Source organism: Plectrocnemia conspersa, unplaced genomic scaffold, assembly GCF_051122295.1.
Source record: "Plectrocnemia conspersa isolate PC_06_02 unplaced genomic scaffold, ASM5112229v1 ptg000006l, whole genome shotgun sequence".
Lineage (NCBI taxonomy): Eukaryota > Metazoa > Arthropoda > Insecta > Trichoptera > Polycentropodidae > Plectrocnemia > Plectrocnemia conspersa.
In genome coordinates, this window is record NW_028277170.1 from 12129125 (window position 1) to 12150226 (window position 21102).

General features: G+C 28.2%; 1 protein-coding gene across 1 annotated transcript in view; it reads left to right on the plus strand.

Moving 5' to 3' along the window:
- The window catches only part of mfr (ferlin family C2 domain-containing myoferlin misfire), a 127820-nt gene that overhangs the window by 44385 nt on the left and 62333 nt on the right, over window positions 1–21102 (plus strand). The window contains exons 4-6 of the mRNA XM_088188164.1: window positions 1923–2111; window positions 8827–9095; window positions 18109–18351. Coding sequence (XP_088044290.1) covers window positions 1923–2111; window positions 8827–9095; window positions 18109–18351 — 701 coding nt within the window. The remainder of the gene's footprint in view (window positions 1–1922; window positions 2112–8826; window positions 9096–18108; window positions 18352–21102) is intronic.

Consider the following 21102-nt stretch of genomic DNA (forward strand, 5'->3'; position numbering starts at 1 on the left):
TTGCTTGGCAAAGTCGATTCATCAAGTTGTAAAAAAATCAACGACGATTTGTCTCTGCGCTGTATTGCAATAATGTGCGATTTCTCCACAGAATAAAGAATACATGGAACAGCCGTTGCGTACAAATACGCATATAAAAATTTAAGCCGTTTGCAGCGCCAATTTGACTTGGGCGTCAAAAGCCTAAACTATTACCCGACAGAAACGTACTTGTACCCATCATCTTAAATATAATTATTCTAAGCGGCTATCGCTTTGTTTGAACGGTGTATATAATGTTACATATAAACAAAGGAAATATATTTAATTATAATTATAATATTAAAAATAAAAATAGAACTTACTCTAATAATTTTCACCCACCGGTAATTTATTCTGTTGTTTCGACCAATGAAAAATAAGCATTCAAATATAAAACAAGATGGCCAACAGTAACGTGACAACAGTTTTAAATACTAATTATTTATTAGTAAAATATTGCTATGCGACTATAATTTTCATTAATTCGTTATGTGCGTTGTTTCATTTGACTGAATAAAAATATTCGGATTGCAAATTAACTGGGTGTCTTATAACAATGAAAATTACATATATACACAATGTATGTGAGGATTAAAAGAATACATAGTTAAACTATATAAACAGTCATAAAGCAATCTTCGTGTTGAAGTCTACAAATTTTATGTTCCGAGGCCGAAAAGTGAGTTTTTCCTTTTACAATACATAAACATTATCATTCCTTCTGATTTAATGCACATATACCTGAATTTAATTACTGGAGTTGCAAATAAACCAGGTTCATTTTAAATGTGAACATGTAATATATATAGTACGTATGCAAATTTAGGTTAATGTTGATAAAACCGTATAAATGCTAATAAAACGTATTTTTTTTATTGATATTTGGGGATACTATCTTTCACGAAGATCACATGACAAGAATTGTAATGCTGTCGGTTATTTAGCTAAAAAAAATTGGTTCCATTTTTGTGTATTGCTCGCTCATGGCTTCTAAAAAATAACACTATACTTAGAACTGACAATGATATGACATAATAATATGGCGAAGATGAAAATATTTTAACTTTTTAATTACTTTTATATTTGTCCTGAAAAGTCAGTAAATTTTTACATTTTTGTAAGTAAGTTTTTGTATACACATATAACATAAGTTAAAACCATTATTGCAGCAAAAAAAAAAATTAAATTGCAGCAAAAACTATTATTATTAACATATAATTCATCACTATTTAATAACATGTCTAAATCTAAACTTAGGTTAAATTATCTACAAACATATAAAAATGCTTTGATAAAATTGTTATCGCCATGTTTTATTTAGACATCATATTTTTTGGCAAAACTATTTTTATTAACTATTTCTAAAGTGTGTAATAAACGCCTTAAAAATAGTAATAAGCATAAAAGCAAATTATAATTAAAAAAGTTTATTACCACTTATTTCTTATTTAACAGAATAAATATTTTTCAAATAAATTATAAAGTGTTTGCATTTCGCAATTGGCAATTTTCTTAAAATTAATCGAATTGAGATATTTCGTCCTTCATATATCACTCATCCTTTTTTTGCAGATTATTTATTTTTAAAAGCTTGTTTCGTCGAAATAATAAACAAAGTGCTAATACAAAGTACTTTAACGACTACATACCTTCTATGTTGTGATTAAAAATGATTAATTATTAGTAGCCTTGGTATTAAAAATAAAACTGTTTTAAATTCCTTGCCAGCAACAGTGATTTTTATTTTTCTTTATATATACATTTTACGTTAATTTAATTTATGTGTTTTTTAATTTCAATATACCTTTATTTTGATTTTATTTTAATATAGCTTTTAATACAGGTATCGGAATATTTTATACAATTTCACAAGTGTGCTAAATTGTATTTTTTTTACACAGAAACTTCAATGGTTGCTGGCCTCGGCTCTCAAGTGCGATGAAGTTCTATGCGTCGATGTTTATGGAGGTAGATGGGCAAGAAGGTCTGCTGCTCGACTACAACTTTCTATGCAAGGGGTTGCTAATGCACCTGGGAAGAGGCAACTGCTATCTGTTCAACTAATAGACCATCGCAGGAGACATTTAGACGTAAGATTATAATATATTATCTAAATTTTTTTTAAATTTACAATACACATTATTTTAATTTCGTAATGTAATACTAGCTTAACATGGAAACATATTTTTAATCGAAAAAGTGATTTTGTAATATAAAAGTTTATATGCTCTTTTAAATAAGCACATTTCTCAACAACGACTAATATTAAGTTTACTATTATTAGTTTAAATAGGAGCCAAATATATCATTTTCAATAGGAATGTGGTAAATATCAACTACTCTTATCGGCATTTTCTAATAACCACATTAATAATCATTTTACTATTTTAAATAAATTAAAACACGCCTCAAGGAGCACACACAGTATTATTTCGAGAACACAACACCCCAGCCGCTCTGCCAAAATCACAACCGGCAATAATACAACTCGACATGTCAGCGTAAACCCAAATTTTAACTTCACCGCCTGTTAGCGGCATTTACATTTTCCTATATATGTGGTAATTTATACATGTTTATAAAATAAACTATTTCAAGATTTTCCGGGCTCTATTTGGCTGCAAAGTCACATCCTTCCGAAATATTATTTTATCCATATATGGGAGAAATACTAAATAAGGGACATTCATCAGACGTGGCATAGGTTTATTTAGCAACGTATTTATACAAGTGCGATATTTATTATTGTCTTTAAAATTAAACTACATAATGCTTAGAAAATTTTACTTTTATTACTGCAATATTTGCATATCTTCTAACACGACCTAAGTAAATAATGGTTGGAGATGTTTATATTTTGTATTCTGTTGTATATATGATACTAAATATACATATAAAGTTTGGGGCTCTAATAAATTTAATTTAAGATAGATAAATAATTATTACCACTAAACTAGTGTCTGACTTATGAATATAATTTATAAGTTTAATTTGACGTTTACTCATCAGCAGACTTAATGTGTTTTGTTTATGAAAATCTTTTATATGTGAGTAGCGTAATACAGTTTTATTACCTTTCGCTACGTGAACGACCTTTTTGTTATTTTGAGTATGTAACGAGGTATTATTACACCGCTTAAATATCTTTTCTTATTTTATAAAACCAAGGTAAATATGATGTGTGCATGATATAAATATTAAATTAATTAATATTGATATAAGCATAATTTTAAGTTCTATGTAGGCTAGGTTAGTGACTAAAATATTAGAAAATAATTATTTGAGTAAATATAATTTTTGCATATGCATTCTATAACTTTTATTTGTTGTTGCTAAACAAAAGTTATACTAATTTGACATTTACATTGTTACCGCGTATTATTTACGTCTAACTTTGATCATTCATATACGTACATATGTATTTAGAATTAAAATTGAGAAATGCAAAGTTAGAATATGTTTTCATGTTAATGTAATCTATATTAACCGCATTGTATCAATACTGAAAAACATGTGTAATAATGCAGAATACTGCACACATATCAACAAAAAATGGCTCGAAACTTTAAATTTTCATTAACTTTTTTCTAAAGCTCTCCTGCGAAAATACACGGCATTTGAGTGTTGTTATGCGTGCATATTCATCTAAATCAGCGGTCCCTACTAAAACTTGAATGTGGGCAACAAGTATACTTTCAGTTTTTTGTGGGCCGCAGTGCGACTTCAAAAATAAAAAAAATCAGTTACATAATACATAATCGGGAGGTAAAAAAATCGTTAAGGTGTAACATTTGTAATATAAACTAGATAGTAGTGATTCGTTGATTTGCATAAAAATGTATCCTTAATTGTATGTTGGCTAACTACTAATTCTAAAATATAGTGGAACCTCGGTTTACGAGAAACACTCATATATCGAAATTTTTCGTTTTTTTTTTGTGGAACTTAAAAACCTATTCATCTCTAAGAAGCAAATTTTATCCGCTAAATATAATATCTCCATAAAATTATAACGTAGTCTAAAATTATCATTGTATATTTGCATATTTTCATTATATATTAAAGCATATGTATTATATTTTTATTTGTTTTTTGGGAATAATAATAATATTTCTTACGAAGATAATTTAATGTACGTTATCTAGAATTTATGTTTATAAAAATAATCTTAGCGAAAGAATATATTATATTAAAAAATGATGTAGAGAAAATATATTTTCAGATATATTATAACATTGGTTTAAATATTTTTCACAAGTTTATACATATGAAATAATATGAAATTCAGAAAAAACATTGTATCTTTGCATTATATCTTTTTTTAATAGTAGCACTGAAACTATTTTCCATATATTTTTATTATAAAATAAAATACAGAATAAATTCCCTTAGTTCTTAATAAATTTAGAATTTTCTCTCTCTCGAATATATATAATCTACAATATAATAAATTTAAGCTAAATTAACCATACGAATATTTTATTTTAAATACTGACTTGCTTTTTATCATATTAAGTATAAATTGTCTTACAACTAAAACGATTTGGTTCGTCTGTCTGGTAAATTGTGAAAAGTATTTAACGCAAATTAGAAAAAATATTATAATACAGTATACTATTGATTATTTGTAGGGCACAGATAATGGAAAAACACGTATTATTCAATTTTTATTTGGTATATATGTTTAATATATTTACAATACAGATAATTATTTTTTAATTAATTAGATAATCTGTAAAACATCGTTTGCTTTTAAGATTCTCTTAATAATTTTCAAATATGAGTACGAATTATCTATTAATAATGCTGTTTTATGAGGCAACCCTTTATTTTAAAATAATCTCATTTGCTTTTGAACCAATCTTCGAAGATATCTCTATCTATCCATACTCCTTTTTGGTTATAATAACCAACAGAAAGATTTTTTTTATTAAAATTAACTTTTTTGTTAAGATTCATTTTATAAGTTTACTGGCAATCTAATTTGATTTCATACGTAATTTTTCTAAGACGCTTATACTTTATATTTACATATTAAAACAGATTAAATAAAACCTATTATCGAATATGGTTTTTCTGACGTTTTTGTTCTGAGCAATTACGACTAATTAAAAAAAAATTTGATTTAAAAAAATGAGAGTTATCGTTTCGTTTCGTTTTATTAAGCGCGCATATTAGTTAGATTTGACTTAATATAATTATTTGCATTGCAAATAAACCAAATACGTTTAAACCGCGAAAATGTAATATTTACTTAGAATGTACAAGGATTGAAAATGAACGTTTATTAAACCATATTAACGATTCAATTATGTATTTTATATTTTGCTATTCAGGATGTTATATTTAATGGCAATTGCGTGTTAATGATTTAAAAGCAGACGGTTTTGTAGTGAATAAATTGTCAGATGTGCATTATATCGTTTCATCCTGGTTTAAAAAAATAATTATGAATAATAAGAACTATGTAAAATGATTTAAACTTAAACACAACATTCCCACAAAAAAATACAATGATATGATGTAATAATTTGGCAAATACGCAAATATTTTAATTGACTCTTATAATTGGCTGGCGCTGGCGCTTTTTTATATTAACGTCGTGCTCTTTAGTGATAATATTAAGGGTAGAAAGTAAATTTTTGTATAAAGTTAGGTAAATAAACTAAAGAAAAGTTCAATATTGCATCGAAAAAATATTCCCTTTCGTTGTTCCGTTCATAGCGACAACTCAATATCTCAGCCAATATTGACCAGCTTATATAATACATTAGTATTTTTCTCGGATGTTACCTTAGAAACGGCTTTGATTGTAGACCTAAAATAATTGATAGCCTATATATTTTGAAGTGCCTTATTTTTTGTTCCAAAGCATAAAAGTAAAATCTCGACGTTATTTTGTTCTATATGATCATTTTTTATACAGAACAGTCAAATTCAGGATAAATACTCAAAGAAAAATTGAGTGTGTTTTTTAGAATAATAATACTTTCAAACAGCGACTTCAACCGGAAATCATTTTTTTATGTATCATTTTATGTTCCCATTACTTCTGAAAAAAAATTTTAATCAAATAAAAATATTTACATACACAGTTATAGCTCTGCAAATATTCCTATTTATAATTCATAAATGCAATTTTAAAGTGACAACCAAACAAACAGTAGACTTTCATGGTTAGGCTAACTATGAAAGTGTAATATGTACATGAGTTTGAATTTAAAGTTAAGGTAAATAATTAAAATGCATGTGATCCTTTAACAAAACATATTGGTATTTATTCTCTAGAGTGCATGAATAATTACTTTTTGTTCCAAAGTCCAAAGGCAATGTTAAGCTGAGACAATACGTCATGTTTTTATTGTTGGCTATACACAAACGTATTTCATATTTCTCAGTTTCTGAAAATTATCTGTAAGCCGTAAGGGTGTATTGTAAATGCAATAATAAAAACAATGTAAGCTTAGCAAAGTAATAAAATAACTTTTAATCATATTTATAATTAACCAAATTGAGAACAGCTACATTATAGTTTAAATTGTAACCAGAACGATAGACGAGCTGTATAATTCACTGACTATTGACCTGAAAAACCTGGGTTCGAATCCTATATGGACGTTTGTATAGTAACTGGGAGATCAGAGCTAGTAATTATTATATAATTATAGTCTCTATTGATCATCACTGATTAGGTTTATTTAGATTTTCGTATTATCATAAATGAATACTGTGATGATTTATTAAAATCGAGCTAGGTCTGTCTAATAACAAGCCATTTCAGGTTGATATTAATTACAATAATGAATTTATTTCAAACATGAATAATAATCTAGTCTATACGGTCTTTTTTTTTAATATAAACTGACTTTTTATAAATATTTCTAAAAGCATTTTTAGTTAAATATGTAACAATAAATTATATAAGGTTATGAATTGTAAATTAAAAGAATACCTAACAAGCGTAAGAAAGTATTTTTATTTTTAATTAAAAAAATAAGTATAAGCTATGAAGATAGCACTAATGAGAGAAAAATATATCACAAAGATAAATTATTTCACTCTGTAAGGGAATATTTGAAAATCCAAAATATACACCAGCTCAAAAATCAGTTACCAAATAATTCTAATAGACAATAAAACTTACACAAGTATTTTATTCATAAATATTTTTTAGTATTTTAAGAACAATACTTAACTGAGACTGCAATCCAATTAGTGATATTGAATAGAATGCGAATTGCGATACTATAAAACATTATAATTGCTGCAGTGTCCCTTGACATAAAACGTGCAATTAAAACTATAGTTCGATACACCATATAATTTATAAAAGAAGTGTCTAAGTAAAACAACTTTAAGGTAAATTATTTATGTCGTTATATATTTCACAAATAATGAAATGAAGCAATTTTCAATATTTTGCCCAATTCATTAATATTATCATATAAACCTAATATTAGTTTATATGAAAAAAATGTATTTATAAATAATTAATGTTAATTTAATATGTTGCACATATCTAGTAAGTGAACTAATCTAATTATTTATGACTAACTTGTGGGTTTGTGCAATAATTTTATTTAAATTGCGGAATTCGCAATTAGTTAGTAGTAATTGTTGCGAAATAAAGTGATGAGAGAGATTTTATAATGTAATGAATATATTAAGGTGAGATGGGAATTGGAATAAATTAATAAGATGAGTGCGAGAAGGATGTGTTAGTGTTTATAAGTTAGATTGCATGTTGTTATTTATGCAAATTAATTATATATTTAGAAACTGCAATGAAAATACACATATTACTAGAAATATATTATATATTATAATACATAAAAGTGACGATTATTCTATTTAGAGATTGTAATATTAATTAACAAATGGTTGAGAATTCTGAGTATACAACATCGATATACAGGAATTTTATTTTTTTATTTAAGAAAAAAGGTAAACTATTTAATATTATTCGTTTATCTTCTTAACAAAGTTAATATCAAAAATGTGGGTATACATTAAATATTGACATAAGCTAGTGTTAAGAACTGATATATTTTATATAGACAGTAAATACTCGTACAAACAAAAACATTGTATGTACATACATATACACCTATACGTGTTTGTTAGTCAAAAACATAGAAACGTTTGGCTTCTGACGTCACATTTCCCCCCGAACTCAACCCATTCAGAACAAAGGTGTATACTGGGGCTACGCAAACTCACTCACTTATTTATCACTCAGGTGATGCTGGAGGGGTTGGAAATACGATACCTGGACCGATAGGTCTGCGGAAAAGCGTTTACGGCTAAATTGACCGGTTAACCCTCTTGCTTTATATTTTATCTTTTTACCTCTCGAATATGTAGTATTTATTTAATCATTTATTTTATTTACCTAAAATCTGAAAGATTACTTCGTAGAGTTGTATTGTCCTAATATTTTGTTTTATTCCTGGAGGCCAATTTTTAGATAAACAAATTAAATTAGAAAAGTTTATGTACGTACGTACATTTGTACATATTACAGATTGTTGATTGTTACAAATTTTACAAAGCGCTCTTTGGTCAGTTTATTACACTTTACTACACTTTAAAAATAAACGTAGTATTATTATTATATAATAAGTACTTTATACAAGTTGTAATTGCAAGGATTTATATTTAAGCGATGCAATTTCACCGGCTTGATTGTTTCTTAGTATGCTTTGAATAATCTTCTTGGTGTTTCATATTATCTAAGTTTCTCTTGTAAATTATGTATGTGTTCTTGATCACACTTTAATCTTGCTATATATTTATTTTTACCAGGCTTCGGTTGTTATGGAATTGGAGTACACCGCTCCGGAGATGTGCCCATTGTTTCTGGGTCCAGAGAACTACTCAGCCGAAGATATTCCGCAATCGGAAGGAGAGAGGATGTCTGAAGTATCAGAAGGAGAAAGAATGTCAGAAGACGAGCTGTTATTGGACGTGAAGAAGAATATAGACAGAATTGAACAAGGGATGGCTGGAAGCAGCCGCGAACTGCAAATCACTAAGGTCCAGCAACAGAGCAGCTCTTCTTCTAAATCATTGAGGTTAGTTGTGATGTTTTTAATTTAATGTTAAGAGTAATTTTTATAATTAGATCTATATAGGTTAGTCTTAAATAATACTTTATAGTAATTCATAGTTCTATAGAGAGTCAAGCGAAATTTTCATTACAAATTTACCTTTCAATATAAGTAACTCTACTTGCCAGTAAAGTTAAAAGAATTATTTTAAATGAAATTCATAAGGTAACGTACCTTTCCACTTCTTGCAATTGTACTATAGAGATATATCCATCGAGGAATGGTTCATTGATTTTATTGAATCAATACAGATACTTGAGAGGGACTGGCACAAAGCAGGATTATAGACGATTTTATTAATATAAGCGAGAAGGATAACTTTTAGAATTTTAAGTCAAAGTTAAAATATTTATCAAAACCTTACATCTATATAATCAATTGGCAAAAGCAATATATCAAAGACAACGGATGCCCTTCTACTAATTTACTTCATTTTACTATAAATTCACAGCAGCATATCATATATTTATATAATAGCATAAATTTCATATACAAAGACAACTTAGCAGTTATTTCTTTCACACTTTTGCAAATGGCTCACTAAAGCATCCTCACATATGGAGTCATTATGACACGAACGTTTTTCATGGCGTGAAATATTCATACATTCACACATTCTTGTAGTTTATTAGAAAATATTATATTTTGCAATGTTGTATATTGCCAATAGCCTAGCACATGGTTTCCCAAACTATGTTCCGCGGAACACCAGTGTTCCGCGGATCCAAAATAGGTGTTCCGCGGAGCCTAAATAGATATTTCACAAAAATTTAGAGTAGATTAAAAAATTGTAAGTCTTGCTAATACATAAAAATTGTTCATAAATCTGATAAAAAAGCTTGAAAATATGTGTTAAATATTCAACATTGATGTGTATAAAATCTGGAGGGAAAAGTTTCATAAGTCGGTGTTGTTTTTTTTAACTTTAAAATTTGATCGTATTTAAACAATATTTTTTTTTTTAATTAATCACACGATATTAGTGCTTGTTATACGAATTTTATTTATGTGATTACATATGCTACTAGCAGTCACTGTATTTTGCATAGGCATGCACTGTTGACTAAAAAAATTTCCACAAATTTAAAAAATGTTATGAAGTATCCGTGAAAATGATAAACTATGTAAAATCTAGACCACTTCAATCCAGATTATTTAAAATTTTGTGCGATGAAATGGGTAGTCAACATGAAGCACTTTTATTACATACTGAAGTGAGATGGCTATCCAGAGGAAAAGTGCTATTAAGACTTTATGAACTTCGAAATGAATTATTAGTCTTCTTGAAAGCACAAAATAATTTGCAACATCATTTTATAATTTTTTTAACAAATCCTTCCTGGTTGATACATCTGCATATCTGGCGGATATTTTTACAAAGTGAAATGATGTTAACTTATAATTACAAGAAAAAAATATTACAATTTTTAATATGAGATAAAATTGAATCTTTTGATAAAAAATTACAATTTCAGATTTTATCGGTTGAATCTAATAACTCTGATTGTTTTCCTGTCTTGGATATGAATGTTTAAATGAATTGAATTTTCAAGTAGATAAAAAAGTTTCACAAGTATTTTTAGAACACCTATATTACTTGAAAATAACTCTTTCGGAATATTTTCCGAAAACTAGTAAGGACAATTCCTGGGTTCGGAATCCATTTTCCGTAACAGTAAAACCAGTGGGCTTAAGGGATTATGAGAATTTAATTAATGACTCTCATTTGAAACAAAAATATCAGCCATTAAATAATTTCTGGGCGAGTCTGACTGAAGAGTTCCCCAAGGTGTCAAAACAAGTTCTGGTTTGTTTACTTCCGTTTTTCACGACGTATTTATGCGAAGTGGGATTTTTTAAGTATATTGCAACAAAAAAAAATACAGAAATAGACTCCACGCCACGCAGATATGAAAATACAACTAACCAAAATTGTGCCGGATATAAAAAAATTGTTATTTAAAAACCCAAATACATCAGTCAATATGAGTTTTATTTATTTGTATTTTTATGTTTATTAAATAAATTTAATAACATTTCTTTAATAACATGTTTTATTTTATTATGAATTACCCATCTTAAAAAATAAGCTAAGTATTCCGCCAAAATTTTCGGATTTGCCAAGTGTTCCGTCGCTGAAAAAGTTTGGGAAACCCTGGCCTAGCACAACAAAGCCAGGAAGTAAATATGTTTATAAAAAAATTATGCTTATAAATGAAACTTATTTTACAAACTATGCTATATATATATAACACAAAACATCTGGAAGAACCCCGTTAATATATAAAAAAAATCAATCAAGTACCACGAATTTCGTAAATATCGAAACGGACACATACAAGTTACAAAGGTAGAAATTGCAGAAATACATAGAACCACTAAAATAAATGCAGTATACTGTCTTCCAAAGCACAACATCAAAACAAAAGATTTCGAAGGCTTTTACCACACTCTTAGAGATAGATGCATTGCTGCAGGGGACTACAATGCTAAACACACACAGTGGAGCTCCAGACTGATTATTCCAAGCGGTAGAGAGCTTCTCAAAGCAATGAATAAAGCTCTCAACAAGAGAAAAACACGAAAAACCCAGATCTCATTGACTACATAAAAGCTAAATTCTTCCAAGACCTATCATCAAATATAATAATAGTGTTACCCTGGGGACGCAAGTTTTGACAATGTCTAAACCAGTGATCCTTGCAAGCCAAAAACGAATTGAGAGAAATTCAGATGTCTAGTTTAGGAAATGATCTGATATATTATTATCATTAAAAAGGAAAGAAGAAATAAATCAAGCTGTCTCTTATATCACAGGCACAGCAAAATGTCAAATGCAATATTTTACTGTTGGCAAAAGAAAAAAATAGAGAAAAAGGAAGTTGAGAACTAGCGAAACTTTTGTTGCTACTTTTGCAGATGATACGGTCGTTATGACCATATGAAGATCCAAACAAGGCATCTAGACTTATACAGAAACATCTTAATATATTTTAAAAATGGTTTTAATTCTGGATAATCAAGAATAAATGGACACATATTTACGCAAGCAATGTCATCCACCGGGACCTGATTATGGCAATATTGAATGAAGAGATATACAAGACAAACATAAAATATTAAGACTAACGAATCATCCTAATCAGCTTATAATAATCCTAATGATAGCCACATCGTTCGTGAAAAAAAATTATACCCGTAGTGAAATCGTATTGGTTTTTTACAGGTTAGCTAGTATTAATATTATTGGAATCTCTCCCAGAAAGATCAAATATCTGAACGCGAGTCTCTTAATAATCGTCGAAAAATCAATATTTTTTTAACATTTTTATATATACATATGTATATGTATTTTGCAGTGAATCTAATATACATAACTTTCATACTGTAAGCCGATGCTCGCCGAGCAACAGCAACGTTCGACTATTATAATAGCGCAAGATAGACTTTACTATGAGTTTTGTTATTAAAAGTTACATTACAGCTCTCACTGGTGTCAAATAACGTATTGTACTATTGTATTATGTAAGTCATTTATATGCTAACATATTGAGTACTTTAAATATAGTCACTTATATAGTATCAATAAACTACTTCCAATACTATTTATTGGTATATAATGCGTGATTAGTTTTTCTGATTTCTTGCTATATTAAGATGCGATAAAGATCTTCACTAAAGTTGAGAAATATTAGGTGTTCGTAAAATTACAATAATATAAAAATTATAACACGTGACAACTACCGTCATTCATAGAAAGCCAAAGCGAGTTTGACTAACGCATGTAAATGTTGTGTATATATGTGCCTTTAATTCAAGAACTCTACAGCTTTCAGGGAATAAGCTACTGGATTTTCAAATAGGGTTAAGATTTATAATTTATATCTGCATCACTTTTATGAACCACATATCAATCCAGTAGAGAGTGGTGATGCATATTTTCTGACTGGGTTAGATATGTTTTTAGTTTTCTCATACTTAAAATTCGGTGATCCCTTCGGGTTATAACTTGAGGGGTTTTCTTACTCTAAACGCGTGATGTGATGAATTAAATGCGCATTGTTTGTGGGGGAAGAATTTTACAGACTAGCCTTAAATAATAGTAGTTAATATAATAGTTGTGTTATAGTAATTCTAAATTATTCGTTCACTGTACCAAAAAACATTTCATTTACTCTTTAATTAAAGTCCAGAAATATAAATCTGAATATATAGCCTTGACAAAAAAATGTAACATTTTCATTAGAGTTTACAGTCTCTTTAAAGCACACCAGCGTATTCCATTACCAAGAATATTGTTCTCGTGTGACTTTTAGTTGAACGCTTTGTGAGCGTCCATTTTCACTTAAACATATTTTTGGCTTTTATTATACAGTATTTTTGACTAATTGGTGCAAATAAACCTCGTTGTTTTAATGTAAATTTTCACGACAGATGTTCAAAATTAAAAAATGCAGTCTAGAATATTTTTTATTAGTTTATAATTTACACTTTTATCGTTGTACGATATTCATATAAATAAGAAATTCTTATTAAAAATTGATAAAGAAATGCTACATTAGTATTGGTTAGCGTCGTAACCAACCTTCAAAACACATTCGGAAAAGTGTAGCACCAAAAGAGTTACGAGGCACATATGTATATCTTTCATTAGGAAAGCATTGCGTCAATTAAAAAAAAAGCCATTTTAAATGCAGTGAGTAATCAGATATATATTTCTATAAACTATCAGAAAAAGCTAGATATAAAACGCGTGACGTCATCTAGAAAAGGAAATCAATAACATGTCGTATGGCAAAAACTTTTAATTAATTTATGTAATATGTTAATATAATTTTGACAATTTTTTTTTTAATTATGTTTGCTTTGAAGCCGAAAAAGTGTGACTTAAAAGCCAAAATAAGCGTTGGTAAAGTTGACGGGAAAGTTTTTTTATAAACATTTATAAAAAAATACATTATATATGTGAAATAATAGAAAAACTAATAAAGCATATACTTTTAGATTATCTTTGTGATATTGAAAAAAATATATCATATGAAATATTTTATACATTTATCATATAATTTTATTAATTACAAAACAATGTAAATTAAAGAACACCACAATTGATTCATATTATTTAATCAAATATTCTGATAGCGCCAAAAGAGCAGGAATATAAGTAGCAAATAATTTACGGTGGTACTTTGTAGCATGTTGCTTATAAAGCAACATTAGATATACGTTGTAACCTTTTGTTGAAAACTATTAAGTTTCATTTATGATTTTTTTAAGTCAAAATAAATAAGAGCGAGGAAAGAAATAAATATTAGATTGAATAATTTTCTCACTCATTTTTCTGTATAAAATTGATCTCCACCTTTCGTATATATTTATGCGGATGGAGAATATTTTTTTAATGAATTGAAAATTACATTAAAATATTGAAATATTCCTTTAACAAAAGTCTTCAGTAACCTAAACCTTATGCTATTAATCATGTCTGAGTGTTTTACTGTAACCTAAACGCACAAAGGTGCAAGCTTTTTCAATGTACCTCCAGTGTTATTTATTTGTTTATCATATATTATTTATTAAATAATTTACCTTTTTATTTTTATAATTTATTAAAATTTTGCATAATTAATTAAAAACTTTAAATACATTAATGGGTTTTTTGCGTGGCACTTAATGTAAATTGAGAAATTCTTTGATCCACTATTTGTTTCGATGTATTGATGTCTTTATTTGTAATATGTTTATCTTACGGGTCTTATTAAGAGTTTTCAACTATTTGAGTTTCGTATAGTTAGCGACAAAATATTTTTACTAAACAGTTATATGTGGTCTTGACAAATTCTGTAGTAGTTTTTTGTAAGATTTAAAAATATATTATAGTATTGTGATTTATATTTATAAGCCTGATTAAAACCTTAACATTATATATTCTTAAACTTTATCTTATATACACATATGTACACAAGTCACGTCGGTATGAAAAATAACCTTATTGATATTCGAAATAGGAAATAATATTATACGATTTGAATTCCAAATGCAAATATTCACTAGGCGATTACAATGTTATGTGTCCTACATTATCGGAATGGGACGATCGATTGAGACAGGACTGATGGGAGCAATAAAGTCCGACATTTTAAACTAGTAACAATTTAGAATAATGTTTTACATGGCGTAATAAATATTTTTATTATTTAAAGAGTCGATGATAAAATATATGCTTCATTTATAAGCATATTTTTTTGTAAATTAAACCTATAAATAAAAAAAAATATTATATTGCTTGATAAATAGCCCATATGGTCAATTCGCCCTCGTGATAAATTGAAATAACATTAATCCTTTTTAATCTAATATATTGCTGGCTATTAAAGAGATCCAAATTCAAATGAAGTCATATATATGGCAATGGTACTAGTATTATAACGGTATTAACATATTATCTGTTTTCATACTAAGAGTCCATTTCCATTTTTTCAATATAGTTCATACTTATATGTATGTTGTTAAAAAATACACCATTTCTACAATCTCTAATTTGTCATAAGATTAGTAATACACACTACAAAGAATACTTTCAAATAAGCTAGATGCAGAAAATTACAATTACTAAATTTAAAACATTTTAAAATATATTATATATAATTAGGTATGTCATATATATATTTAGCACACAGATTTTCAATTTATTTATTTTTAAGGAAAATCTGTAATTCTCCTTTGCTTTTGCGAATCTATCAATGGTTTTTGAATATCTATTATTTATAATACCATGATTCTGAAATCGTTTTATTTTTATCTTACGATAAATTAAAATATAAAAATATTCTGCAGACAGTAGTATAAAGAACGTAGAGGTTATGTAGTTATAAAATATTTTCTATAAGTGATCAGTAGAGTCTCCAATTACTCGAACCATCAACTACTCGAGTATCGAATATTAAAATTTTAAAATACTCGAGTACTCGAGTACTTTCGAGTATTTACCAAATGTACCAAAAAAGCTATTATTCAAATTCGTGCACATATAAATAAATAAATAAAATACTTAGTATGTTAATTTTTACAAATATTTTAACTTCACGAACATACTTTTTAAAAACAATAATGCAAAAAGTGTCTCGAATTTAATATTACTGCTAACCTTTGGTTTTATTATTCCCGTTATGGAAAAAACCCTTTCCGTTGCTGTTGATGTTGGTCTTATTGTCATTAACGCGTTGGATAAGGCTTCTAATTTATATCTGTTCGCTTTTTATAGATATAAAATTTTTTGAACTCTCTTTTTATGTTCTCTTCTTTCATTCCCTTCTCTGCTTTTCTCTTATTTCCTTCGACTATTGACAAAATAGTATTTCGTAATTCTTCTTGAATAGATTTTTTTTCTTAACAATATACAATATTCTACTCCTTTTGATTAATGCGAAGAATTTAAATCTATATCCTTCGAAGATGTATTTGGGTGAATCCCTTTCACTCTAGAGCTAAACGGTTCGCAAAGAACTGACTTTACTTTAAATGCCTTTAAAATACACAATTGTTTTGATTTATATTTTAAGCTGAGGGATCAGTATAAACAATTTACAACACTTTACGCTTCAACTGCATAGTCATAAAACCTAAAACAATTTTTTGTTGATATTTCATATTGTTCATTGCCATAAATTAGATAAGTCGGGACTGTCGAACAGAAAACACAAAAGAAATTTCTCCGTCGTACCCACTAACATAGCCGACGACCGGAACTATGCAACTATGGAACTATGAAAAAATTATACCTGATAGTAACCGCTCTAGCTCGGGACTTCGGGCCTAAACGCCAAATAAAAGCAAGACGTTAACCTTTACCGGACCGAGTTAAAGTTATTTTTGTTTCTGAAATATTTAAAAAAAAATTAATTTCGAGTATTAATCGAGTAATTTTCAAAATACTCGATTATCAAGTACTTGAAAAATAGACAAAAATACTAGAGTATCGAGTACTCGATTACTCGAATTGGAGACTCTAGTGATCAGACGAGTAGAAGAAATTATATATAAATTTGATAATGAACAATGGCCACTGTATTTTGATTGTTTTGAATTTATGTTACCAAAAGTTTATAATAAATATTAGTTAGTAATAAATGGGTAGAATTAATATAGTTAAAGGATTAAATATGATTACGTATATTTTTTCCAACTTATGTTACATAATAACTATAATGTATTAAATATTAATTTAAATAAAAAACTACAGTAAAAGTAAATTTAATTAAAAAAAAGGGAATCAACTATAGTTGGAGAGATTTTCACAAATATTCTTATTTTATTTTTAATAAAAATTTGTATTACGCGTGAAGTTTAAATTAGACAAACTTGATAGTCCACATTGGTTCAACTAACAAACTATACCATTTCGAGAATTGATAGGTTTAAATTATAATTTTATAAATTACTGTTTATTTCATCAAAGTAACGATTTATTTTTTTGCATTATCTTTACGTGAGTAATAACTAATATGTGTCAGTTAAATTTACGATTTAGTAAGATTATTAATTTTATACATTAGGTCGAGGAACAGAAACCCTGCGGTCTGCATAATACTTTTGTCTATTTCCGAGATAATAGCTGAAAGAGCAAGGGGGATTATTTTGTATACATACTGTTACATAGGTGATTAAAGTTAACGATCCGTTTTAAGCTCCGATGTTACTGTGAATGTAAATGGTAACTCAAAATTTAACCATTTAATAATGACTTATACATTAATCTTCACATATCCCTTTTAATTAAACAGTTTGGTATTCCGGTCATCTGTGGAATTATTAATAATGAGCATTTGATGTAACGATGGGAGAATAATTATGGTATCATATGTGATTATTCTATGGCAATTTTTTTATGATATTGTTACTAAATTTTTTTTTATATTAAGAACAAAATAGCAATATTTTCCAGATTTATTAATATGTTTTTTTCTTTCATTCACAGAAATGACAGTAAACGAGTGTCAACCCTCAGGACTGTCAAGAATCTCATGAAATTAGGAAAGAGGAGACCTTCGGCATTCAGCGATAGCACTGACGATGAATGCAAAGCTCTTGTTTTGTCACCGACAGGAGCCGTATCAATGATATGTGATTCACAAAATGAATCATCTTTTCCACAATCTCCAGACAGGCAAAGCGCGACGTCTGCATCGGTGACCGGTGGTCAAAATTCACTACCAAGAAGGTAAATAATAAATATTACTTTTATTTTAATACATATTGTAGTATTAAACTGTTAAGTAAGAATCGATTGTTACTTAACGAACTAAGATTATAGCAAAGAAACTATTTAGAATTTCAATACTGCTTTCGAAAAAACTGTTCTTTCATCTTTAAATAAATCATTTATCTAAAATATTCAAGGCATTCATGTAAACTGAAATTTTTGATTAAGGTGAATAATACATCTGGGAACTTTACATATAAAACAGATGACATTAAAAAAAAGTTGCTTGACAAGGCGCGGGTACTAATTTGTGTTTAATTTTGTAGCGTAGGACGCTAAATTTGAGTAATAGAATTCACAGGTACACATTTTATAATTTTCATGTTGTTTACATTATTTCAAAAGAGTTTCTTATAATATACAGTTGTATAATAAATATATATTATATGTATATAATATATATCGCGATTTTCACTTTTTTTTATATTTCGGCTGTGAACACGAATTTTCTGTAACAGAAATTTCGAGTTGATTTATTAATTATAATTTCAAGTGAAAAAATAGGTAAAAATATGTCACGCAAAATGCGCAAAATTTCATAATTTGCTATGTATACGGTCGAGCGTTGTCGTCTAGTTTAATTGGTCCATATTTGTTTATTAAAATTAGCTGTTATATTTTAATTTTTTGTTCATATCATAAATTTTACGATAATATGAAATAAATAATATGTGATTGATTTTCCTGGTTTAAAAAATAATAATGAACCATTTTTTTTAGCGGTTCACCAAACATTGACACTTATCTTCCTAGAGCTTCATTCGCATTTGACCATTTTCTGCTATCATGCAGAATCCATTTTGCATCTTAGGTAATGATTCGATTAAAAATATATATTTTCGTTATAAATCATTAACAAAGAACAAGCCTCCAAGCGTCTCGGTTTTTGATCCTTGCTCAATTCGTGCGGTACCCACTTGTTTAGCTTTTCGACCTTTTTTAACGTGGCTAGAAACAGTCATGACAACTTCTAAGCCACATGCGAGAGCGCGAATTTTCGTATGTGGATTAGCTACAACCATAGTCTTCAATTGCTCTTCATTTATACCGGTTTTTTGTTTACCTAGAGGCTTATTTTAAAAATTCATATTGATAAAACAAATTTCTTTAAACCATATTCGGATTGTTTTCTAAATAGCTGTTTATTGTTTATTGTTCTCACAATAAACACTTATATGTAATGATCGAAAGTATACAATCACATGCCTAAGCAGAAATGTTTTACAATATGATAAAAAAATCAAACGGTTTAATCGATATTTTACGATTAATTATACACAAATGATAAGTAAAAACATATATAGTATATCACGTTTAAGTCAACACAACTTAATAGAAAACACGGTTCAGATTGCTTCTTCGGTGATCGGATAACAATGGTAATAGACACAGTGTCAAACGCATTGTCTGGCGTACGTCTTCTCATACAAAATATTATTTTTATTAGCGGCGTTAATGGGTGGTTTACGTTTCGGTAAACTGAGAATTCGAAGAACAGTCATAATAGACGTACAGTCAAAATGAATTGTGTCTGGCGCGCGTCTTCTTATACAAAGGGTTGTACGGTGTCTGTAAAATATTTCTTATTATTGACGCTGTTTTTTGTATTGTATTAAACTCGTAACTGGTTTAATAATTACTATGTAACGTGGAAGATTTATTTTTTAGTTGTTCAAGTGGTCGTTATAATGACCACTAAATTGTAACCAATGCCGTAGGTTGCTGAAAACTCGTACACTATCTCAATTAATTTTATTTAAATCAATACATTTTAAATTATTTTTATATTTATTTAAGGTTTAAGGCCGAAGGGATTGATTTTGCTGCCAAAATAGCTTACTTAAAAGTAACTTTTTATTACTACATATACAGATGAATGTTAATGCCTCTCTCAGGCTGTAAAGTTGCAATGGTGGGTCTTGGAAGTCGAAGAGTCTTCGTTGGCGTGTCGAGTTGTATGTATCATTGTATGCTGCAGAGGCTGTGATTTATTAAGATGTATTGTGATGCTTTATAGACGATTCGCTGATTTGTATCGATGCAGTCTTCTTTGCTGCTGTGCCTAAGTCCCAAATTTTTACAATGAATCGCAGATAAGGCTATCATTAAATCAAATTCAAAATCAAAAGTCTAGTGAAACTAGCCAATGTATATTCACAAATCGCTTACAGTTTATTTTGATTATACTGTAACATTTTAACTACTGCGACACGATCACAATAATAAACTCATAAATGATACTCGGCTACACATCACGGCGCAGAGTAATGACTTTGCACGTAAAACTTTTAAAGAACCACGCAAAAACAACGAGAGATTCTTTCGACACGAAATGACCTTTTGTATAATAAATTAATCACGAGAAGAGACGGCCACCATAACAATTACGCATAATGTGACGAAGTCACACAGATCGATTAATATTTAAAAGCTCCTTGAGCGCTTTTACGAATTAAGAAGCCGCTTCACTTCTGTCTAAATATTACTTATTCAGGTTTTAATTACGTTTTAACACCAAAGTATTTATGTACACTAGTTCAGTATATAGTCGGATTTCAAAATGGCAGACCTTAGCTGTGGGCCGTATTCGGCTAACGGTTCTTTCAATAATCAAGTCACACAGCTCAGTCATTATTTTACATGTTATACAAAAAAACGAAGAACCAGTAGCATTTAAGAACTATTTTAATTTAAGATGTATGCGTTATG